The 26,202-nt window shown below is 43.7% G+C and overlaps 1 protein-coding gene across 4 annotated transcripts in view; it reads right to left on the bottom strand.

Moving 5' to 3' along the window:
• Positions 1-26,202, bottom strand: part of DNAH9 (dynein axonemal heavy chain 9) — a 321,088-nt gene that overhangs the window by 136,799 nt on the left and 158,087 nt on the right. For all 4 annotated transcript variants that reach the window (XM_059150223.1, XM_059150226.1, XM_059150225.1 and 1 more), the window contains 5 exons: positions 20,448-20,613; positions 18,713-18,815; positions 17,946-18,185; positions 8,455-8,616; positions 4,710-4,906 (listed from right to left, as the gene is read on the bottom strand). In XM_059150223.1, the coding sequence (XP_059006206.1) occupies positions 4,710-4,906; positions 8,455-8,616; positions 17,946-18,185; positions 18,713-18,815; positions 20,448-20,613 (868 nt within the window). The remainder of the gene's footprint in view (positions 1-4,709; positions 4,907-8,454; positions 8,617-17,945; positions 18,186-18,712; positions 18,816-20,447; positions 20,614-26,202) is intronic.

A 26,202-nucleotide genomic window follows, 5' to 3' on the forward strand; every position in this document is an offset into this window, starting at 1 on the left:
CTCTAGAACCTGTGCCTGTAACTCATGGCACGGTGCTCTGTGGGTTCAGCATAAAGGCAGCAGGAAGAATTAGCAGCAGAGCTTGGGAAAGGCATCGGGGAATCAGACCGAGAGGCTGATAAGAGCTCAAGTCGTGAGAACAAAAAACCAGATGATCACATCAAAGTGAGAATAAGCCTCATTGTACCCATGACCAGATGCCCTTGCTCTGGCCCCTCCACCAACCCTGTGGGTTCCTGGGGAGTGCCAGAGCCTTTGTCCTTCTCTGCCTTGCCCTGCTCCCCCCTTGGGTCTCAGAAGTCAGGACCTTCCTGGAGAAAGCCCGAACCCCTCTGCCTCAGGCACCGTGTGGAGTGATGTGAGGCCATGAGTCTTCTGTCACTCTTGGGTTATCTGTGTTTCTCACTGTTGGCTGCGGTCCATTTTCTGGCACAAGGGGTTGCTTCTGCTCTCAGTGGCCAGTAGAGACAGCAGAGGGCCGAGGAGCCCCATGGATGGGAGGGCAGGGCAAAGACCATGTTGTGGGACATTGATATTTTTAAACAAATGGACATGAAATTATACGTCCAAATATACTTTAATCTTGAGAACTGCCTCCCTTGAGGTAGTTCATTATTCCAGTTATTTTGCCATTGCTAACTGGAAACCATCTTCTAGAAACCATCTTCACAGCTTGTTAAGGAGTGTCAGGAGAAAAGCTAGTTTTCCCAGCCTTATTTCTTCTTAAGAATATTATGAGTCAGTTTGATCACCCATGTTGGGCACCACATTGACCAAATCACTTGCTCTTCTCCCAAATTAAATTTACCCTGAAAGGACAGAGATTTGTCTCAATTCCAAGACTGTGACACAGGCTCTGATAGTTGTTCAAGAGGAGAGGAAAATGCTCGCTGAAGTGTCCCAAGGTTTATGAATGGATGTCCCAAAACCCTGGTCCTGGCCATCGACTACACACCAGACAGCATCCAAGGTTTTGGGGATTCAGCTGTGAGCAAGACCAAGTCTATGCATAAGGAACTCACACTGGATCGGGAGAGACAGAAGCACAGATGAGGAAGCACCAGAGTGTGATGATGGAGAGCAAATCCACTGGAGACAGTGTGCCAGTGTAAGCCTTGGCCTCTCTGTTTCTGGGGTGTATGGTGCTAGGTGGTTTCTCCCACATCTTTGGATTGTAGCCTTCTTGTGTGTAATATACAGGGGTAAGTTCAGACCTTACTTCCTTCAGGGTTTTTGTGACAAACGAAGTGATGTAAGCAAAGCTCTATGCACCAGGCCTGCGGTGAGTTCCATGTTCAGGGTAGCTGCTACATATCACATCAAGTGCTCCCTTTCCAGAGAGGTCTTCCTGACCTCCCTCTTTAAAATTGCAGTCAACACCCTCCCCATCCTCCACCAGCACTCTATATCCTCCTTCCTTCTGTTTTTCCTCTCCATCCTTTACCCTAAATGAGATGCTAAGAATGATTGTTGAGTACCTGCTATGTTCCAGACACTGTCCTAGGTATTGGAGATCTGGTGGTGAATACAAAAAAGATCCTTGCACTCATAGTATGCCTAATCCAAAGATATGTGTTGGGTGGATGGATGGGTGGATGGATGGATGGATGGATGGATAGATCAGTGGGTGGATGGGTCAGTGGGTGGGTGGATGGATGGGTAGATGGGTAGATGGATAGATGGATGGGTAGGGGGATGGATGGATGGATGGATGTGTAGATGGGTAGGTGGATGGAAGGGTGGATGGATGGGTGGGTGATGGGCAGATGGATGGATGTAAACAAACAGATTAATCTTGACAAATGCAGCAGGGAAATCAAGTTATGTGAGCTGAGGTCCCAGCAGCGACAACTGACTTTAGCAAGAGGGGGCTCTGTGGTGACTGGATAAGAGCTTCTTTGTTCCATTGCTAAGAAAAGGATCCAGAAGAGAATGAGAAGTGAGAAAGTAAAGACAATGATTTTGATGAGTTTTGTTGTGAACAGGAGCAAAAAAAAAAAAAAAAAAGAAAAGAATGGGACGCCTGGGTGGCTCAGTTGGTTAAGCAGCTGCCTTTGGCTCAGGTCATGGTCCCAGCGTCCTGGGATCGAGTCCCACATCAGGCTCCTTGCTTGGCGGGGAGCCTGCTTCTCCCTCTGCCTCTGCCTGCCATTCTGCCTGTGCTCGCTCTCTCCCCCCTCTCTCTCTCTCTGATAAATAAATTTAAAAAATCTAAAAAAAAAAAAAAAAAAAAGAAAAAGAAAAGAAAAAGGTATAGGGGATGGAAGGAGATAGAAGAGTGAAGGAATAGTTTATTATTGTTGTAATGATAATGTGACATGTTTATAAGTAGGTGTGTATAATCCAACAATTACTGAATTAATGGTGATGGCACAAGATGGGGCATGGGAGGAGGAGAGGGCAGGAGGGAGGCAGGAGACAAAAGGAATAATTTAATTTCATGAAGACATCAAGTCACTTAGAAGGTGCTAAAAGGTGGGATCCAGGATGTGCATGGAGGGATTGGCCTTAGGTAGGAACAGGGATGGTTCATTTACTAAAATATCAGAGAAGTCACAATTTGTGGATGGGATGCAGGTGGGCTGTTAGATTTGATGGTGGGGGAAATGACAGAATTCTCTTCTGGTTGCTTTCATGACATCAGTGAAGGAAGAGATGTGCTCATTAACTGGGAACAGAGAGAGGGGAGGGATGCTAGAAGCCTGAGAAGAGGAGAAAAATGTGGGATGCAATCACCAGAAGTAGACCAAGAGAGCAAACTGCCCAGGCTAGTGGAGGTAGTGAAGGTGGGTTTCCAGCAAGGTCAAGGGCCCATGTGAAAAGTATGGCTGAAATTCTGAAACACACCAAGCCCAAAGGGAGGTGATTTTTTCTGCAACGATCATCAGATGCTTGGAGGCAGGTGCAGAATAAGACAGTGGTGTTTAACCAGAATGGGGTTTTGTCACATGGACACAATGGCAGGGAAGTGAGGGGAGCTAGCACCAGGATGATGGGGCTCATGGTGGCTGAGGACAGTGAAGACATGGTAGCCAGAAGGGGAAAGGAGTTTGACATGACGTGAAGTCTTGACGAAGTTGAAGAACAACAGGGATATTTTTATTTGGGACAACATGGAAGGACGCTGCAGTGAGAGAAGTGAGATGGAGAAAGACAAATACTGTATGACCTAACTTATAAGTGTAATCCAAAAGAAAAAAGAAAACAAAAAAACCACAAAGCCACACAATAAACAAAAACATAGAAACAGAAGAGATCAGATCTGTGGTTGCCAGAGGTGGGGGAAGATGGTCAAAAGGTTAACAAATCTCAGGTCTAAGATAAATGAGTTCTGGGGAGGTGAAGTGTAACACCATGAGCAGAGTTAACAATGCCATATCGTGTATTTGCAAGCTGCTGAGAGAACAGATCTTAAAAGTCCTCATCACAAGGAAACCAAACTGCAACTTGTGCATGACTGTTAATCTTATTGTGGTAATCCTTTTGTGTTACACACGTAGGTCAGACCATGATGTTGTACACCTTTAACTAATGCGATGTTAGATGCCAATTATACCTCAATACGACTGGGTCAAGAAAGAATTCCCTGGAACAAAAACTAGAGCAGGTGAGTGGAAGGGTAGGAGGCCCAGTTCGGAGGGTGGGCTGTTGGAAATGGAGACTGTGGAGGTGGGCTCATCACTGATGACAGAAGTTCTGGGGTGGGAACTTGTGAGTGAGTGGCTGAGGGGGGATGGAAGAGAAGACCATTGGAGCTAAGGAGGCCAAGGAGCCAAAAGATCAGGTTATATGCAGAGGCCAGCCAGCCATGAAGAACGATGAGGCCGAGGAAGGAAGTTGACCCAAGCACGCGGGTCTTTGGCAAATGTTGGGGAGGGACTGGATGTCAGCAGACAGCTGTAACAAGGCGAGGCAGTAAGTATGAAAGTCTGGGTGTTTGTGCTTTTGAACAACTGGGGTTTTGAAGAACTAGGGAGAAATGATTTCAATGGGCCACTGGAATGAGATGGGAGAGGAGGGCCCTTAGCTCTCTCTAGGGTGTGGGGTACATGGTATGGGGAGAACAAAGAGCTCTGCTCGACCCAGGGGTGAGTGGGGTTTTACTCAGAATCATCAATGAGTGGACATTCAGAGAAGTTGAAGTGGTTTTGCCACTGAGGTCCACAGGTACCGGGGGACAGGGTGGCAAGATTTTGGAAGGTGGGATGTGATGCAGTTGGGGCAGTGAAGTAGAGGGACAGCATTTGGTGGGAGAGGAGAGACTTGGGTGACTACTCTCAGTGGTTCCACTAAAGCCACAACATTCACAGGGTATTTTTGAAATGTATGAGCATTTAAATAAAAATCTTCCATCTCATTATTTTAAAGTTGGTCCTCAGACTTGTATGGTGTGGGGACATGGGTCCTGAGCTGTTCTGGTGTCTCTTATCATCTGAAAATTTCCCTTGGTGGCACTGTGGACGTGCCTAGGGATTGCAAATGACAGACAAGGAAACAGATCCAGTGCTGCATGAGTTCAGTACCCTGCCTTCCCCTAGGGCCGATGGCAGATGCTACCATGGCTGCTCTACTGGCCGCCATCTTGACCCCCATGGCAGAAGCATGGCTGCTTTCCTGGTTTGATCAAGGTGTCCTCAAATGCCTAAATGGGACGTCCATGTTGGGAAGAAGAGACAACCGAGGAAAGGCAGGAACAGAAGCACACTTACACATGGCGCATGGCGTCCTCAAAGAGAACCAGGTCCATCACTGTGTTGACTTCATTGTGGTTCTCCAGGGCTTCTGCTAGAGTCTGGGTCAGAAGTTCCCATGATTGTACAGGCATGTACTTGGGCTCGCCGATACCATTGGCAAAATGGCAATATATGTTCAGGCCTCGGGTCTGTTCCACAGTCTCATCGATATCCTGGTGGTGGAACACAGGCATAAGGACCCCCTTTACTGACTCAATTCTGGTTCCATAGGGTGAAGACCCCTCATTTACTTTTTCTCTCTGGACACTTCCTGCAAATTAAGTATCTGTGCTGCTTCCCCTACTTCCTTACTCCTGAGCAGCTCTTATAAAAGAGACATTTAACATTCATTTACCAGCTCCGTGAAGTCACGGATGGTGTTTATTACTCCCTGTGGGCTGAGGACAGGATATGGAAGGTGGGAGGTACCCTTCCCATAGGCCCAGTAAGAGCCCATGTCTGGACAGAGGAGTGGGTGGGGACACGTGGCTAGATTTCCCTAAGCAATCTTTCACCACTGCTGGGTGAAGGGGTCCATGCCCCACTGTGCTTCTCTCTCCCACATCTATTCCCAACAGGTCTTGCTTCCCACTCCATGGCAGCAGCATAAAACCGTTCCTCTTTCCTGTGAGACAGCACACTGGAGGCTGCCAGCCCCAACTTTACAGGCTCAGCCCAGAGAGCTCGGTTTCTACAAAAATGCACATGAGCCATCCTTAGGTGATTGGTTTCTCTACAAGGATCCTGATAATCTGGAAATGTTCACAGTAAAGCCCCCGATGCAGGAAGTTTTCATAAAGATATGAGCTGACAGTGTGTTAATTCTTGCCCACAGGGCAGACCTTACCATATTTAATAAAAACCTAGTATGACTCAATTAAAAGACAGCGGGTCTGTGTCTCTTTACTACCAAGGTACCCTGTAAGTATCAGAGAGGCAACTAATCATTTTCTTAATTTAGAGAGGAACTACTTACTTCAAAACTCAAATCCTAGAGCTTTCAAAAGGAAGAAAGGTGGTAGGGGAAGTAAGTCCAAGAAAGAACATGCTTTCTAGTACCTAAGTAGGAATTTATACAAGTACGAGCAACGCTCTCCACCTGCCACTCTTTTCTTCCAAAGTTCAGACTGGAAGAGGCACCTGGGAAAGAGGGAAGCTGCATGTTCTTCAGTGGCAGGATATTACCCCGGGGAATGAGTCACTGCTGTAGGGTTAGCTTTGTAAGCTCAAGGGATAAAATTCGTCACATCTAATGGGGGTGTATGGGGAGAGGATGAGAGTATCATCTACAGGGAAGCCAGGACTCCTGCCTGGTTTATAAGAAGGAAATGGGAAGAGTTAAATATGAAAGAGTTATTATACTTTGAAGGTGATGTCAGGGCTATGGAAAGCCTTCCAACTATTGTGGCTTTGCTACACAGGAACTGTAGACGTCTAGACACCTGGGTAGGATTTAATGCAAGGCAAGAGAGCCATTCTTGCTTGCTGGAGAAGGCACATGGGGAAGTGACGTGGGAACCCATTTACCCAATCTGAAAATGGGCTAATATACTGGGAATTGGTTCTGTCAGAAGTCAATCTACATGAATGATGTAGCAGAGGAATGACCCAAGTACAGTTCTGCAAAGGCTGGTTTACAAAGACTCTTTGATGAACAAAATGATGGGTTTCTGATGTTATGATCAAAGCCAGGCTATTCAGGAGGGAGAGAGAAAATCAACCTGCCTGGTGATTCAAAGACTTCTTAATAGTGACACCATGCCCCACAAGGGCCACTTCTCAGAGAACCTTAAGATTTTATTGGTAGAAACAGGACTGTATCACTTCCTTGGTAGAAACTTGGCAACTTTTCTTTAATACTGCTGTCAAGATTTGATGCAGCCAAAAGTACCTCCAGCTGGTATTTCAAATGTTAGTGGGGAAAGCCAATGGCAGTATTAATTATATCCAGGTCTATGATCAAAAGAATGTGTTCTTAGGATACAGATCCACATAGGAACCTCTGTCTCAAAGGCTGAGTGTTGATACTCGAAAGGGCTAGCTCAGAGCAATGGAAGAAGATAGTCAAAGCTCGCTTGCAGAGCGAACAATGAATACACGATTTGGCAAATCCTACGGTGCTCAGAGGGGCATCTGAGATGTGAGTACTGAATATTGAGGCATAGCAAAATTATAAGTGGGGGAATTTCAGGGTGTTCGTACTAGTAAGGAGCCAACAGAGAGAAGATACTTCACAATGCTGTCTAAGGGGTGGCTGGGTGGAATAGTTAGTTGGGCATCTGGCTCTTGGTTTAGGTTCAGGTCATGATCTCAAGGTCCTGAGATCGAGTCCCACATAGGGCTCTGGGCTCAGTGCAGAGTCTGCTTGGGATTCTCTTTCTCTCTCTCTCCCTCCACTGCTCTTGCTTGTGTGCACACACTCTTTCTGTCCCTGAAATAAATAAATCTTTAAGAAAAAATGATGTCCTATCATGTAGGTTGGGATGGACTGTATCTTCAGAGGTAGAACCAGGATGGTATCAGGGAAAAATCTGATGCTAGACTTAACCAGGTGAGCTCTGGGACATGGTACATTTAAATACAAGTTTTGATTATTTCTAAGTTCAAGAGAGAACAAGCAGTATGTGTGGAAAATATGGAGATGTGGTCAACATTTAGAAGGCTGAGGGTGAGTTGTGGGATAATTTTGAGACTAGAAGTGTAATATGATCTTGGGCTGTGTTAATGTATGCTTCCCAAGACAAAGTCTATGGAGTATTCATTCTGCAAACTATTAATAGGTTTTATGAAGGGAAAAGAGTTTCAGGGTCTCATACATTTGGGAAATGATAAATGAATCAGGATTATTCAAGAATTTTAGGTCTTTAATGTACTGAAAGCATTGTGAATTTCTAAGAGGGGGATAGAATACAAAGTATTTCTCAATTTATCATGGATATCCTCTTTCCAAAGAGTATATTGTAGTACAACTAGTTAGGAGAACAATTTTGGGAAACAGTAACAAAATTATAGTTAATCAGAGGGAATGATGATTTTGCTCTAGGTCAGAGCAGTTGTGTTGTGTGATGAAAGTCAGATACCATGATTTTGGAGGGGGACCTCATGGAAAATTAATCAAGATGATGGCAAATTTCTCCATGTCAGAAGCCATGTCAGAAGTGGCTTAAAAGAACACAGGCTATTTGGTCTGGGGGAGAGAAGATCCAGGAAGGACAAGATAAATGATCTTAAAATATTTGAAAGTTTTTCATGTAGACCTACAATTAGTGGACAGGGAAATACATATTAGATCATTATTAGAAACACATTCCAGCCTTTAAAGTTATCATAAAGGTTCTACATTTCAAAATTGTTCCAAATTTCTGGTCATCAGCGGCTCCAAAATCGCTCCCTTGGCAAAGATGAAGCTGGCCATTTTCAAGGACGTTGGAGCATCCACTGGGATGACCAATCCAGAAAATGCTATTGAGAGGAATCAGTATAAGATGCAAGCATTGGATCAGATGATCCCCACAGACCTTTTCAAAACTGACATTCTAGGATTTATTTGTGCCTTTTGTTGTCCTAGCATTTTTCACCTCAGCAAAACAATGACAGATTTCTTTCTCTATCTAATCTCTGATTTTGCCCCCAATTTATGAGCTGGATATTATCATTTGGTTGATTATCTGCATAATTATTATTTCTCAAATGTAAAATTTTTTTTCAGGGCAATACTCACATCAAAAATTTTCTTGACCACTTCTGTCTGGATTTTATCGAAAAGATCAAAGTCCTTTTCTTCTACCATCTTATCCCGATAAACCCGATTTGATTCATGCAGATAGAGCTTTATGAGGTCCTGTGTGGATTTTATACATTCTACTGAGGAGAAGAGAATGCCCTTTAAAGAGAATAGAGAAAAATATCATGTGAACAATAATTTAAAACTGCAATAGCTATAATTAATTGAACCAGTTATGTGACAGGTACTGGACTGGAAGTTTTGCCAGATAATAATCATTCAACCACCATGATGATTCTACAAAATAATTTTTACTATATTTATTTTGAACAACATGGAGATCGGGATTCAGAAAGACAGGAAGTATGTCTATGACATATATATAGTATGTGACTTTAGTACAAAACCAGAAGGGTTTGAAACCAGGTCTGCCTGACTTTAGAGTCTAAAACTCTGACCATTACATTCTAACTAACCATACTGAGGAGAGAGGTAGCTTCTCTGCTGTATTTCAATTCCCTAAGCGCCAACTCAAAAAATAGGCTGGGGAACAATGGCTTATGTAAAATCAGGATGATGACAGAGGGCTGGGATGACTATAACTAACCTTTGCAGGTCAGCAATCCATTTATCTATAATATGTTCTCCTTCTATACACTATAGGGACTATTCCAAATATTTACTATTCTTTTAAAATTTCTCTGTTACCTCACCTCTTTCTGTTACTATTTGTCAATGTCTTAGTCTTCTTTTTCATTGAAAAATAGAGACCACCAAGATTAGAGTCTTTCAACAACCACAACAGGTCCTTAACTTCAATCTCATTAGACCTGGGTTTCCCCCCATTGCTTTCTTTTTTATCATAGAGGGAAAGGGGCTATTTAATTATTCCTCACCACCACAAAATAATGCTCTGACTCATGAGCATGGCATAAAGTTCTGGTCATAATGGGACCACTAGTAAGCTCCTCAAGATCACTCTTATGATTTCCCATAAAAATCTAGATTTCAGTTTCACCAAATTAAAATTATTTTCTGACACTGCATAATTTTTTTGTCTTCATGCTTTCTGCTTTTCTTGCTATGCTCACATTTCAAGATCCAATTCAAGTGTTCTCTCTTTCTTAAAGTCTTCCATGACACTTTCTTCCTGCCCAACAGCATTCCCTCTGATGTGTTCCACTTCACCCTTTATATATACATCTATTTGTTCCTAAAATCTCTTTTCTTTGGACAGGTTTGCTTCTTTCAGTTCATGATGAGTGTCTCAAAGGCAGGGAAATCGGCAGACTTCATTTTGGGTATTGTTTATTTTTATTATTGTATTATTGGCATCTAGCATGGTGCCTGACATATACTAGATTCTTAATGAGTGCTAGTTGAAAGAAAGAATAGACTAATACTGAATCCTTCAATTACTGTAACATAGCAAGAACCTCCATCAAGATTGCTGCTTTCGGTAGGGGCAGAATACCTGATTATAAACCAATCCACTGAAGTCAACTACAAAAGATGGGAAAATTATCTTTAAAGTTTCATCTTTTAGAGGCATTAGGGAGTAACCAGGGCAGCGGGGACTCAAAGAGCTGAATTCTAGAGAGAAGAAAAGGAAGAAAGATGGACCCTAAACCTGGCACTATTTCTTTTTCCTTTGGACATTTGCCAATTCACAACTAATGACTTACAGGTTCAGAAACTAAAAGGACAGAGAGACAAATGACAGGTTAAGATGCTGAGCAAACTTATCTCAAGAGGTAGGAAGGAGGAAAATTGAAGTTCAGGGATTACCTAGAAGAGGGTCATGGTGAAAAACCCCAAGGAAACCCCTCAAATGGTTATACACTAGGAATATGAGTGAATCACAAATCATTTAGTCCTCACAGAAATTGGAGTCTAATTTCAATCTTATCAGTCCATGGCAGCAGCTTGGCAGAAACAGATGCAGAAGTAATCACTGAAGGAAAATAGCATCATCTAAACCCTCAAATTATCTGTACATTTTAAAACACTTAATGTCTGGCAATCAAACAAAAATTACTGGGAATACCAGGTGATACAGCCAAATCAAGAAAAAAACTGACCCACAGAAGATCCAGGTACTGGGAATTATCAGACATAAACTTTAACAAAACTATGATTGATATGATCAAGACATTAGAGGACATCAGGTAAAGAACTTCATCAAAGAACTGGAGTCTTTAAAAATGAATCAAATGGAAATTCTCAAATTAAAAATTACCCCAAATTATAGTTAATGAAATTAAGAGCTTATCAGTGGGGTTAAGAGCAGAATGGACAGAGTTGAAAATTGAATTAGCTCAAATGAAGAGAGAGTAACACAAAATATTCAGATTGAATTACAAACAGAAAAAAGAATGAGTGTCAGGGACATATGAGACACATAAGTCATATATGTGTATTAGAATACTAGAAGAAAAGAGAGAGAAGCAGAAGCAGCATCTGAAAATATATTGGCCAGAACTTCTCTAAAACTGGAGAAAAAATACAACTGAAAAGAAAAGACATCAACCCAGATTCAAAAGTGCTATAAACACTAAGCAATATAAATACAAAAAAGAGCACTTAGGCATCGGGGCATATCAGTGAAATTTTTGAAAATCAAAGACCAACAGAATATCTTAAAAGTTGGCAACCAAAAAAAGAAAACAAACAAACAAACAAAACAAAAAAACCCTAAACGTGTATTGTCAAAGGAATGTAAGACTTGAGAGATAATTTCTTAACCGAAACATGGAAGCCAGGACAGTAGAAGGACCCCCTCAAAATACCAACAGAAATAGCTGCCAACCTAGAATTCTAAACTCCCTTCCCAAATTCTTTTTAAAAATAAGAAATAAATGTATTTCCAGTTAAATAAAAAACTGAGAGGTTATTTTGTAGCAGAATGGAGCATACACTAAATACTAAAGTAGTTCTTCAGGCAGAATGAAAATGATTCCAAATGGAAGAATCAGAAATGCAACAGGAACAAGAGCAAGGGGAAAAGTAATATGTGAGTAAATCTAATTAAATGTCATCTTGGGGCACCTGGGTGGCTCGGTTGTTTTCACGTCTGCCTGTGGCCCAGGTCATGATCCCAGGGTCCAGGATTGAGCCCTGTGTTGTACTCACTGCTCAAGTGGAGCCTGCTTTTCCCTCTCCCTCTGCTCCTCCACCTACTCACTCTCTCTCCTGCTCAGTCTCTTTCTCAAATAAATAAATAAATATTAAAAAAATAAATGTTGACTAAGACAATATTAGTGTAGTATGGGTTTTCAATATACACTGAATTTAAAAAATTACAATAGAATAAAAATTGGAGAGATGTAAATTGTTCTAGGAATCTTGCATTATATGGCAACTGATAAAGTACTAATTTATAAAAGAAAAAGGGACAAAATGATGCATTTGGTAACCATTAGATGACCAATAAAAAGACATCTGCTAAAAGAGGGAGAAAATAAAAGAATAAAAAGTAATTGGTTTGATAGAGTACAAAAAGATGAGAGGAAAGGAAACATAGAATAGGTAGAACAGGGGCGCCTGGGTGGCTCAGTGGGTTAAAGCCTCTACCTTTGGCTCAGGTCATGATCCCACTGTCCTGGGATGTCCCTGCTCAGTGGGGAGCCTGCTTTTCCCCCCTCTCTCTGCCTACTTGTGATCTTTCTCTCTCTGTCAAATAAATAAATAAAATCTTAAAAAAAAAAGAATAGGTAGAACATACTGAAAACAAACAGTATAAAGTAGATTTAATCCTAATATATATTATATAAAATAACATCAAACATAAGTGAACTAAATATTTTAATTTAAAGGCTATGATTATTAGACTAGATTTAAAAAATCCAAGTAGATGTTGCCTATAGGAGATATACCCTCAACATAAGAAAAAAAGAGGCCGAAATAAGAAATTGAAAAACAATACAGCATGAAGGAATTGGAAACAGTATGGCATGAAGATATGGATTAAAATAATGAAAAATAGCCACCTTACTCTACAAAACCGACTTTAAAGCAAGAGCCATTTAAAAAAATAAAGCAGTGTATTTAATAATAAGAAAAAGATCAGTCCACTAGGAAGATACACTAATTCTAAATGTGTGTGCACATAAAAACATGGCTTCCAAATACATAAAGCAAATATGATGTAAACAAAAAGAGAAATGGACATGCCCACAATCACAGACAGAGATTTTTGCATAACTTTTTTAGAAACTTACAAAACAGGTTGTCAAAAAAGCCAGTGAGGGATATAAAATATTTCAATGACATGATTCACAAATTTGACCTAATCGACATATTGACTCAACCACGCTCAGCACCTGAAGAATGCACTGTTTAAGAAGCCACACTGGTCAGACCTTTCGAAATAAAGCAGATCTCAACAAATTTCAAAGGAATGAAATAATTGAGTATATTTTCTGACAACAATGGAATTAAGCTAAGCATCAATAAGAGAAGGATAACTAGAAAATCTCTCAATTCTAATAAAATAAAGGAATATATTTCTAAATATCCCATGGGTTAAAGGAGAAATCATAGAGGGAATTAAGAAATATTATGAAGCGCATGACAATAAAAATATAACATATAAAAGTTTGCATGATACAGTATATGGCATAATTAGTGATAAATTCATAGCCTTAAAATGAATGTTTTATAAGAGCTGAGAGGCTGATGATTGATGACACAAGTAGCTATGTCAAGAAGTTAGAAAAAAAGGAGAACCCAAACCTAAAGGTATGAAGAAAAAAATTATAAGGAAAAGATCAATTATTAGTAACATAAAAGCAGACAGCATATACAGACAGCATATAAAGCAAAAAAAGGATATCATATGTATATACTTATCAGTTTCTTTGAAAAGATTAGCACAATTGATAACTCCTTAGTAAGACTGGTAAAAGAGAAAAAAAAAGAGAAAATGAGAAAAGTCACAAATAATCATTATCAGGTATAAGAAAGAGGAGATAATGTCAGATACAACAGTTATCTAAAAGACAATCACAGGATATTATAGATGATTGTATGGCAATAAATTAGAGATTGAGAACATTGATATCCTACAACTGACACACGAAGAAATAGAAAATCTGAATTGTCTAATGTGTACAAAGAAATAGAACTCATAACTTAGGTTCTTCCACAAAAATACTCCAGAGGGGTGCCTGGGTGACTCAGTGGGTTAAAGCTTCTGCCTTTGGCTCAGGTCATGATCCCAGGGTCCTGGGATCGAGCCCTGAATTGGGCTCTCTGCTCAGCGGGGAGCCTGCTTCCTCCTCTCTCTCTTTGCCTACTTGTGATCTGTCTGTTGAATAAATAAATAAAATCTTTAAAAAAAAAAATACTCCAGAGGGTTTCAGCAGTAAATTCTTCTGACTTTTCAGGAAGGCTCACTACAGTGTTTCCCAAAAGCTTACTGAGAGAGAAAAAGGGACCACTTCCCAATGCATTTTAGGAGGAAAGAAGAATTACAGGACAATCTTATTAATGGAGGTGCAAAAAGCATATTAAAAATAGCAAATGGAATCTGGCAAAATATGAAAGGCTTAACATGTAGCAATTAAATTGGGTTGATTATAGGAATGCAAGAGTGATCTAAGATTCAAAAATAATCAATGTAATTTATCACATTTCCAGAAACAACAAGAAAAAAAAATCGATGTAATTATTTTAAGAGCTACAGAAAAGTTGCTTGTTAAGTTTCAACATATACTCATGGTTAAAACTCTTAGGAGACTATAATCAGGAAGGAATTTTCTTAATCTGGCAAAGAGCGTCTTCCAAAACCCAGAGTAAGCATCACACTTAATGGTCAACTAGTACAAGCTTTTTTTCCCTAAAAGTAGGAATGCAACAAGAATCCATTCTCACAACTTCTCTTCAAGATTTTACTGGCAGTTGTAACCAGTACAGTAAAACAAGAAAAAGAAATTATATGATTAAAGGATTGGAAAGAAGGAAGTCATCACAAGTATTTTTTACCAATAACATGATTGTATATGTAAGTATAAGCATAACACTGAATGAAGTTACAAAGTGAGTTAAAAGTTACAAAAATAATTTTCTATTTTGATAACATCCCAAAATAGGCCAAAAGAACTTAGGGATCCGTTCAAGTAGAAGTCCACACAGCATTTACCTCTGGGGGGTGGGGTGGGGCAGAGAAAAACCAAATCAAAGAGAGAAAAAAGGAAGAACTTTAGGGATGTGGGAATGTTCTGTTTTTCGATCTAAAGATCTTGATCTCATTCTCATAGTTCTGTTAAGTGTGATGACTGTGATAAGTAACCTAGTTGTGAGCTTATGACTTGTGTGCTTTCCTACATGTATATTATACTCTGATAAGTTTATTTTTGCAAAGAAAGAAATTCCATGAGGACCCTTTGGCCCTACCCACACCTGTGTCTCGGCCTCCCTCCTTCTTGGCTCTCCTAGGTATCAGCCAGGGATGAGATGTAGAGGGCAGGGAGAAGCACCGACCGGGAACCCCAACTTCCTAGACTGTCGTTTACAGTGACCTGTGCTATCACTTGGAGTTTATAATCCCGGGAAAGCCAACTGCTGAGGATGCCCAGGAGTTAAGGGCTGAGTCGACGTGAGCCCACCGAGCACAGACTCTGCATCCCCTTAGTCACACTGGAATGGGAGCCGTTAATGATTTCTGCTACTCGGAGCCCCTGATCGTGCCCTGATCAGGACAGTGAGGGAAGTGCAGGGCAGGTCTGAGTTGCCGAGCCTTGGGTCAAGCCGAGTGGAGGAAAGCAGCGTGCTCTCGAGGGGACGCCTGTCTTCTCACAGGCATTTAACAGATCCCCCCCACCCCCACCCTGTGCCAACGCTTCCATCATCAGGCCTTCAGGCAAGGAAGAGGGGAAGAAGGCAGGGGAAGCTGTGGTCAAGCTTGAGCCGGAAACTGACCTCTAGAGGAGGGGGGCGGGGGTGGGGGCGCTGGGTGGCTGCAGGGAGGCAGGCACTCCCAGGGAGGGATGCATTTTCCTACCCACTCTTGTGGCAGGTGGCTGACAGCTGGCAGGCTGCCGAAAGCCTAGGGGATCACCACTCAGGCTGCCTGAGTCAGGCAAAGACACGGGCTGGGGGGCAGGGGAGCGTGTGGAACAAGAGACCTTCCCCCTCACTTTTGCCCCCCCCCCCAGCTTACCTGCCACTGTAGAGCTGAAGATTCTAGCTTTGGGTCTCAGTACTGCTGCGTGTGCAAACACGACTGAGGTACTCGATTTCTTTGTGGCACAGCACTGTCATTTCCCAATTGGAAAGAATCTGTATTTCACCTTACCCGATCGTTCTGAGGATGAAACTGTTCGCTAACAGATGTGTAAGGCCTCGGACTGTGCTCCGTAAATATTAGCTCTTGTTACAGACTCTATGTGGGGCCCACTCTGGCCTCCAGTGATCTTTCCGATCTCATCTCTCAGCGGCCCCCTCCACCTCTCCCTCCATTCCCACAGGGCCAGATGCTTTCCTATTCCTTCCAACGACAAGGTGTGTACTTTCTACCTTCGTGACCATTCATGCTGTCACCTAGCTGATAACTTCCCCGAACCTCTCTGAAATTGGTATAACAATGTGCATCCCCAAGGCTTGTCATGAGAATACAATTCAGGGTGTGAGGGTGACAAGGCGTCTGTCCGGACAGGAGTGGGATGGTTCTGATAAAAGACACTTGAGGCTCTCCTCCCTTTAGCTCTGCCCTATGAGTGATGTGAATTTGCTCTGACAATGTGAACTCCCTTCTCAGCATTTTGGAAATGCAGAGGGTGACTCCCCCACCACGCCAAGCTGCAGTGAGGTGTCAGAGAGGGGGTGTGTGATAACAGAGGTCTTTCTCTGGGATGCCTGGGGGGCTCAGTCAGTTAAGCCTCTGCCTTTGGCTCAGGTCATGATCCCAGGGTCCTGGGATTGAGCCCTGCATCGGGCTCCCTGTTTGGCAGGAAGCCTGCTTCTCCCTCTCCCACTGTCCCTGCTTGTGTTCCCTCTCTCACTGTGTCTCTCTCTGTCAAATAAATAGATAAAATCTTAAAAAAAAGAGAGGTCTTTCTCTGTTAATACTCAAAAGATGAGAGACGAGAGTGGGCACGCACAAACTTGGTGATTGTCCTGCCCTCATGCTACAAGGCTTCGAGCGCAGTCTTTCTTGCTGCCTCAACTACCTTATGCTCGTTTTCTTTGTCAGAAGCACAGATGAGATGGGCAGAATGGTGTGGAGGACGGAGGGTCTGGCCAGGAACCCAAAGACCCAGGCTTGTGTTCTAGTTCCTTCACTGGCCGGCGGTACGCTCTCAGGAAAATCTATAGAAGCCCTGGAGGGTCTCTGTTTCTCCTCGTGTTTAGTAGAGCTAATGTCTACGAGGGGTCCAGGACCCAGGAGGGCTGTCCTGAGCCAGCTAATGCGTGTTCTCAAAGCCCTGCCCTCATGTGGGTCTCGGTGTCTGCACCGGTAGGTTCAGCCCTTCTGGAACACAGCCGTTAGATCTCTGAACTAATGTTTAGGGAATTTCTTCTCTTTCCAACCAAAATGCCTGGTTGGACCATGCAGGCCCGGTGTTCTCATGGTCGGAGCCTTTGCCAGTCTGAGGTTCCCCAGAATCCCACCTGTTCAGGTAGGGCCATGGGTAATGAATTCCAGATAGCTGTACTCGCTGTGGTGGGGCCCGCCTCCCTCCCTGGTCAGTCAGACAGACATTCCCCTCCAGGTGTGGCCTCTGCTTGGTGTAAGAGGCATCCTTCTCTTTTATCTTTTCTCAGGGCTTTCTGGGGGAGGAGTCTCTCTGAGAAGCAGTTTCTGCAGATTCCTGTCCAGGATGGGAAAGTCGTGGACTCTCCACACCCCGTGAGGGTGGTGTGCCTGACCAAAAGGAAGAGGGGGCTGGGGTTTGCCGCACTGCCCTCTGGGCATTTTGGCGGTCAGGGTCAAGCAGTGGAAAGCAACAGGCAGAGACAGGCCATCACTATTCAGAGGAGCAGCTCAAAGAGAATCAAATGGCTGTGGCCTGGAAAGGAACCTAGAGTTTTTAAACCGAGGCCTCCCAGAGGCTGGCAGATGGTGTCTTATGAATATTCCAACATGGCTTTTTTTCAGGAAGCAGATCTCTCTTGCATGACTCAGGGGACGTTCTTTTTGTGCCCAAGAATAATGGGTATAGCACCAGGGCCTGCAAAATAGTTTTCTCTGCTTTCCTTCCGAGGCACAGTAGAATCATTCTATACCATTTTCTTCAAGGTGCCGAGCCTTCTGCAACCCAAAGGAATCAACTTAAAAATGTGTCCTGGGGAATGGTGTCATCGGCAGACAGAACTCTATCTGGTTGATGTCCGTCCTCGAGGATCCCATGGTACCCTGTTCACCTGTTTACTAGCTCATGATTCCAAAGACCTGTGCGTTGGCCTAAGAGTTTGGTGTTCACTCTTGTTTTACTAAGAGTGTAAGGGACCAGATCATCACTGTGTCTCTTGGCAGATGGACTCACCTGGAAGATGTTGGCAAAGTCTCTGAGGTTGAAAATGTAGTGGAATTTGATCGCTGTGGGTAGGAACGTGGTGGCGATTTTCTGGTGGAAGGTCAGGGCCAGATTGATGAGCTGGGGGCTGGATTTCTGTAGGGATGCTGGGAAACGTCCAAGCGTCAGGTGCTGAGTCAAGATGGCGCCGTAGATGGAGGCCAGAGCGTCCGCTCCCGGGAAGGAGAGCACAAACACACTGAAATGACGCTGCCCAGGGGAACAGGATGTCAGAGTCATGAGTTAGAGTCAAAATTGCCTCTTGGGGATTTGGGTAAAATAATGAGGAATTCTTAGAAGGGCTTTGGATTCTATAATCTGGTCACATGCCTCATGCTGAACCTACAGTTAGGTTGAATCTAAATGACTAGAGGGGTAGTGGGTTTTGGGCCTTTAGTCAAAGATGTCCACAGGTAGGAAGAGAGCAGAACTTGAACTCAGAGCATTCGAGTCCCAACAAGTATTTGATACTGAAAGTCCGCATGAGAGTCATTTCATCTCTCTGAAGATGAGCCAAATCAGATGGACTCCATGACACCTTCTAGCTCAAAAAACTTCATGGCTCTGGGTCTGGAAGTACCTTTGTCCCCGGATAAATGCAAATCAGCATCCTGTATGATTTGCCACTTTCAAAGGCTGGACAGTGAAAGGGCCAATGATTACTTGTCACTTAGTGATACCTGCTCTGGTAAGGTAGACTTTATTCAGGATTTGGGTACCCCGGCTCCCCCCCATACCTGCAGGCGTGGGTTGATGGTGAAGCTGCCTGCAGTGGGGTTCATGCAGGAAACGTACTGCACATTCCTGACCTCCTTCAGGGACAGCTTGTTCCGATCATACCTGGAACGGACAGAAACCACAGTGAGAGCTGGGTGAGGGACCAGGCAGGTGAATGCCTTGTCACGGTGAGGTGGGATGTGTCCTACCATTCATGAGTTTGGGTGTTAAAAAAAAAAAAAAGTCAAGATCCATTGGTAGAGATTGAAAAAGGACAAGAGCCTAGGCCCAAATCTAGAGGGATCCAACATCGATGGGAGTAGTGGAGGAGAAAGAAGCCATAAAAATGGACTAAGGGGTAGGGTGGAAATCCAGGGTATATGGGCCCCCAGAAGGAGAAATCAGTCAAGCACATCCAGGGCTGTAGAGAGAGGAAGACAGCAACCCAATCCAATGGGTCTGTTGGATCTTACAGAAACAGAGAGTTAGGGGTTGAGCAAGAACCACCATTCAGTAAAGTGGAAAAAACAGAAAACAGGTAGTAGGGTGAGCAGTGACAGGGAAGGTGAGGATGTGTAAACAGAACAGAGACATTTGGCTTTGTAGGGAGAGAGAACAGGCCAATAGTTTAAAAATGGTGTTTCTGAACACAATAGAGGAAATCTAGGTGAGTCTCCATATTGAGGAGAAGGAACTCTTCAGGAGATGAGGGGTGGTTAATGCAGGAGGTGGAAGAGAGTAGAAGCGAGGAGCTGGTGATGGTTCAGTTTCAGAGAAGGTGTGCCAGGACTGGTGAGAAAGCGAAGCAGGGGGGGAGCAGGTAACTTGTACATATGTGGAAGAAAAAAAACCAAGATGGCGCCCGTGGTAGAGGTGGGGTGGGAAGCTCACAGACAGTCCCAAGGCATGAAATAGCCATTGCTAAGAGTGGAAGCGTAAACATGCCAAGGCGACAGGGCAGGGTTTCCAGGGAGTCCCTACTGCTCATTGAAGTCTGAAGTGTATGTGTAGGGCTGAAGGGTCCCAGTACAGTCCAGATGCTGGTGTGGATGCGGATGGCCATACATGGCAGGCATCCCGCAAAGACGTGAGGCATGACTGAGAGGCAACTTGGGGCATCATCACAACCATCATTCTCTCCAAGTTAGTTCCCTCTTTGCACTGACCATTTTCTCAGCAGTTAATTCAATGCAGGGTAGAAAGGTGGGCCAGAGTGGGGTGTCCAACCATGGACTTTTATTTTTTTTAAAGTTCAGACCTTTCGCCATGAAAAATTATGCTGTTTGAAGAGACAGTGTGAGACTCTGTGAGTCGCTCCAAAGGAGACACAGGCCGCGAAGGTCTGCCAACCTCTCTGTGCTCCATAGCGTGGGGGCTGTTCTCACTCTAGTGCCTGCTTAGGGCTGTGGGGCCACAGTGGGGGATGGGAGTGGTGAATTCTGATTTGGGGGTTTGGAGAAGGCAACTTTTGAGGTGAACATTGAAGAAAAAAGTAGGCCTTTTTCTTTTTTTACCTTTAGATGAGAGTGCAGCATCTTCCTGGACCAAACTTCCCATGTAGGCATGAATGCCCATTGGAAACTCCCCAGGAAACAGAATCCCATGAGGAATGTGGTTTGCTATGGGGTTTCTCACTGAGCACCAGCACTCACCTGTGGTTTGTGGGTCCAGCAGAATAGCCTTCAGCCGTGACTTAGGCCTCCTCCTCCCCCAACCACCCCATGGGCCCCAGGCCCTTTGCATGCCTGCTCTTACCAGTGGCCATAGTCCAGATGCTGCCGGATGATGGTGTGGGGCTGCACGGTTCCATAGGCATCCACTTCCGGCATGTTCATGTCATCGATGAAATAGATAAGCTTCTTGTGGCCTGGGGGGCCATAATTTCGGCCAGCCTTCTTTTCTAGAGGCTTTTCCAGGACAGCTGAGGAGATGAGCCAGTTAGTGAGGGAGGGAGGTTCAAACCTCAGATGCCAGCACAGAGAGAGAACAGGGGTGAAGGACAGGCAGTGGTGCAGCCTGCAAACAGCAGCACTTACTATGAGATCCGGGATATTCTATGGGACCAGCGGTGACGCCAGGACTCAGCTGGTAGAGGGCGACTGCATCAACCAGGCGTTCAACACCTTATAATGTGTCCTGTGTCAAGTCCTCGCAAACATGCACAATCTCACTGAAGCCATGCAACATCCGTGCAAGATTAGTATGACCATTCCATTTTACAGGTGGGGACACTGAGGCACGGAAGAACAAAGGCACTTCTCTAAAGTGAAGCTGGGGTACAGATCTGGAGCAGTTCAATTTCAGAGCCCATGCTCCACCTGTCATAATTGTGGTCCCCAGTTTTCTTGACTTATGGAGTAGAAACAGAAGAAACCTTCACAGTCGGGAGGCCTGGGGCTCGACCCTCAAAGAAATCTATAGATAATTGGATCCTGGGTAGACCTGCCTCCTCTGGGTCACACAGTGTAGGAGCACAGAGGCTCTGTGGCTCCCAATCGGGGTGGGTGGGGGCCCCTTCTCCCCCCGAGGGATAAGACAGGAGTAGTGGATAGCTTGTCAGCAGAGGTCTCAGAGAGTTCTCCTCCTGGGGTGAAAAACAGCCTCAGGGAATTTCCCAGAAGTTTCCAGCACCCTGAAGGACTCCTCTGCTGCCTTCAGGTTAGTATCAGGCTCCATGCATAGAATCTCAGCACCTTTCTGGAGACTTACCTAGACTCTTCTGGAATCATCCCTTCACAAAACACCCTTCCCAGCCTGATGGGACTTGCTGAGAGTGACCTTAAGTAATGCAGTGGAGATCTATATAATTTTTTCCCCCAATAAAGCAATTAAATATGTATTGCGAGAACTGACACTTATTACAGCTGGAAGCTCTAAGAACCATCTGATTCCTTCTCTTGAAAAACAAGTTTGTAAACAAGGAGAAAGTGTCAATAGACATTTGGAGGTGACAGATAGGAAGACAAGTTCCTTCAAGAAGCTTGAATATTCTAATTTTCTGGCCCTGAATTAAATTAAGTGTTTCAAATATGAATTAGATTTAAATTTAATTAGCATTCAATTAACATACCCTATCAACCAATTAATCACCCAACACCTTTTTTCCCCCTAAAGATATAACAACTATATACGAGATCTGTCAAAATGAAATATAATTAATGGGCTGCCAAGGACATGTTTTTGAGAACAGTCCTTCTACTAGGGAAAATCTCCTTTCCCCAGAGCAGTGATATTCAAATCAATCCCTGGAATGAGGCAGACCCCTATAATTTGGGTTGATTAAGTCTTTTGCTTCTAAAGGATTGTTGAGGAGGAAAGCATGTCAGTTAGCAAGTGCGAACACACTGGGTCACCCCAAAAGGAGGATGTTAAGTCCTCCAGGGAGGGAGGAATCCCTTGGGAAAGGCACATACATTTTTGAACCCCCCATGACTAAGCTCTCCTCCAAGTCACATCTTGGATGGCATGGGGGTCAAGTGATTGTTTCCAGGCAGAACTGGGGGACAGGGGTGGATCTCAGCATTAGCAATCAGGTTGGTGGTGAAGGCACTCAACACGTGAGAAACATAAAGAATTGTCATCCTCCCTTCAATCTTCTGGGTTCTGCCTTGTTGTAAACAAGTCCTGACAATCAAGCCCATACCTGGGTATGGAGTTCATGTGCTCCATCTCTTTTCTTTTTCTTTCTCTTCCTTCCTTCCTTCCTTCCTTCCTTCCTTCCTTCCTTCCTTTCTTTCTTAGATTGACTGATTGATAGATTGCTTTAGAGAGCACGAGAGAGCAAGCATGAGTTGGGGGATAGTCAGGGAGGGAGAGATAGAACCTCAAGCAGACTCCCTACTGAGCGCAGAGCCTGATGCAGGGCTTGATCTCACGAGCCTGAAATCATGAAATCAAGAAAGAAATCAAGGGCTGGACGCTTAACTGCCTGAGCTACCCGGGCGCCCCCATCGGCAACATCTTACCTAACTTCTCCACAAGGACTGGCCTCACATTCAGTCAGTAGCCATGTCCTGTGCCAGCTGCCTTCTGCTTTTAGTCACATAGTTCCTTCCGCAATATTTCAACACCATTGTGGATTTGAGGAGCAATTTCCATTTCAAAGTGGGTTCCCATCTGTTCTCATTTCACTGTTTCCACCATGACCACCCTTTGGCCATAGGCTCTCATCTGCTAGATCCACCCAAGTGACCTCCTGCTTTCGCTCTAGATCCTGTCACTATGTAGCATTCCCAAAAGAGCAGACAGGAGTCCCCTTGCCATGATGTGAATCAGATCCTGCCAGTCTCCTGCTTACAACTCACCTGGTGCATTCCATCCCGCCTGGGGCAAAAGCCAGTCTAAACCTTGTATCTCTGTTTTTCTCTCTGATGCTCCCCTGTCCACACTCTCTGCTCCAGCCGTCCTGCTCTGTTACACTCCCTGCCACAGGGCCTTTGCTCTAGCTGATGCTCCCGCCTGCCATCCTTTCTCCCAAAGGTCAGCCCAGTTTGCTCCCTCTTTTCCATCGGGCATTTGTCTGCTCAAATGCCATTTCTCAGTGAGTCCTGCCCTGCACTAGGGCCAAAGTTAATTCCTCACCCCTAATCCCCTGTGCCTGCTTCATTTCTTCTTAAAATTTCACTTAAAATGCTCTATATTCTACTTATTTGTCTTATGTATTATCTTACCCTCTCCACACTATAAACTCCATGAGGACAGGCATTTTTCTGTTTTTCTGTCCTAACCCCAGCACCTAGAACATTATCTAGCACACAGTAGGGTGTCTGAAAGACACTTACAAAGAAGTGAATGAATGAATTTTACGACAAACCCCATGAATGGCAATGAAAGACACATTACTGCCATTTTGTAACTAAGAAAACAGAGGCTAAGGCAGGTTACGAGTCTTGCTGGAATTAGGATCTAGGTCCGTAGATAACTGATTCTAGTGCCTCTCTCATCCATCTCTTAGGGAGAGAACCCCTTAGAAGCCCTCAAACCCCAGTCTCCATCTAGGGCTGCTCTGGCCATTCCTGTCCAGGACTCTACCCAGGTCACCTGGTGTCATTGTACCGTGAACCAGTCAAACGCTCTCATGACGCGGCTTCTGCCCCTGACAACGCCCCGGTTTGGTGAACTCACTGCCTGACCATGTTTTTGACAGAGATCCTTAGCAGTAAATCCTGTCCGGCTTCACACCGATTTTCCTTCCCTTGGAACTCTTTTCTTCCCGCGTCGTCTAGTTTTTTCATGAGTTAAGACATTTCCATTATTACTGGAAAGGCTTTGCATTTTTTCTCTCCAAATGTAACATGCTCTTGCACGACGCTTGCAAAAAGAATACATATTCAGGATATAAAGATTAAAAAAACACAAAATCATAATGATGAAAGTGAAAATTATCTGGGATTCGATCACCCCTCAGGAGCTATTAGTTTCAATATTGTAATGCATTTTATCCCAGTCTATTCACTCTGTTCCATTTCTCCTTTACAAAATCAGAATTATACTGCACATTCTATTTATAAAATATATATATATTCAACCCATGTGCCGTAAACATCATTATGTAAAAACATATCCTCCTAAAACATGATTTTAATTGCTGCACTGTGTTCCATAATTTGGAGGTACCAAAATTTATAGGATGGTTTCTCTGTTGTCTGAAACATATATTGTATTCCTTTTTTTTTTTTAATACTCTGAAACTACCTTCGCTTGTCCTGAGCAGTGTGTCCTGCCCACGAGGTGACATATCTTTTGTGATTTCATCTTGTGTTATCTCCTTTTTGAAAGACAGCAAGGCAGGTGGACAAGAGCTGTCAGTAGTAATGACGGAAGTGTGATGGGGCTCCTTTGAGGTCAAGAGTCTGATCTTTTCTGGTCCTGTCCAACCTCAAACTTCATGAAAAGGTTATGGAGAGCCCTATTACACAAAGGTTCTGATGCCTGAATTCCTAACCAATTAGGGCAATTAAGCACTCAAATATTTGTTCAACTAATAATTTAAATCACAGGTGGCTAGTCAGAGAATTCCAAATTGCGAATAGCATTATCTTCAAGCCTCCTCTCTTTGTGCTGTGAATATAAGCCCGTGGAGGACTTGGCACATTTCTTTGCTTCTCCTTTCTCTCTTTCTAGATCATCCCGTCTATGGGTTACTGCAAATTTCTTTAGTTTTAAAAATTACTTATATTTTCTAAAAGAATGAACAGAGGCTTCGAGTATTTAAGCAGACATAAAACAGACCAATTAAGAGACTTAACAGGGATTCCAAAAGAACACCAGAGAAGAAACGTTTTTGGGCCCGTCTGTCATCACAACCAAATCAAAATGTATTGCACACTGTCCTTTACGAACTGCCTACCTGAAACCTCAGAACTAAATCTGCGTTTAATGACAGCAGCCACGTCATCCTGGCTTACTGGAACAAATCCGCCTCTCATTTTCTATGAACAGAAATTTCCCGGCCACTAAATTCTAAAGGGCACGTATTAGGGATACTTACAAAAGGGATATCAGGTTACAGAATGGGCATAACCTTCAACTGGGGTTTCACAGGAGATATAAAAGTAACTTAAAATGATCTTTGATCATACTAACCCTGAACAGAGCCCAAGGGTAGATCATTAAATTGTAATGTGGGAAAGGGAATGAAAGCAATGCGGTGGGTTTGTGGGGGTTGCAGGAGCTGGGGGAATGGGGAGGCGCGTGGGTCCCTGCCTCCCTCAGCATGAGGTGTCAGCATTCTAAATCTGTGCTTTCGGCAGCTATTGGAGAGAAGTCAATAGAGAAATCTGATGTTTCGATGACTACCTGAAGGGCCTATTTTATTTACTATCAAAGGGAAAGATATCCATGTGCTCTAGATATCAGATGAACAGAAGCGGAGCTGGCATTCTATTATGGAAAGCGAGAAGCATGACTTACAGTCTTATCAAAGCAGAATGAGGCTATAAGCTCGATGAAATAAGACAGCTTGGCTATTAACCCATTGTGTGACTTTTGGGGAAGTCACTTAACACCTGCAAGCCTCATTTTTCTCATCTTGCCGAAACAGAAAACTACTGGATCTGTCATGGACACCATTTCCCAGTTCCTTCTCTTTAGTCACTTTCCAGCTAGGGTGACCATGTTCCAGATCACTGGGGATTCTGGAGAGCTGCTATTTCCTGGCATGGGCACTAACTCTCCCCTTCATCTTTTTCTTTTTTCCATTTGGAATGCAGATGTGATGGCTGGAGCAGCAGCCATTCTGCCACCCTGAGGGAGCAACTGCGAGAATATAAATTATAGCATTGATATCATTGAGCCATTGATTTAGCATTCGCATCTGCCTACCTCAAGACTTCTTGTTGCATGAAAAAAAATGTGTTTATGTCATTATTCTCATATTTTCTGCTGCATGCAGGCAAAGGCATCACTGACATTGTCTCATTGGATAGGGAGGATTAAATGAACCAAGAGGGTAAGACCCAAAGTTTGGCACAGTATAAACATTACATAAAACATGTCCTTTATGTCCTTT

Source organism: Mustela lutreola, chromosome 15 (assembly GCF_030435805.1).
Source record: "Mustela lutreola isolate mMusLut2 chromosome 15, mMusLut2.pri, whole genome shotgun sequence".
Lineage (NCBI taxonomy): Eukaryota > Metazoa > Chordata > Mammalia > Carnivora > Mustelidae > Mustela > Mustela lutreola.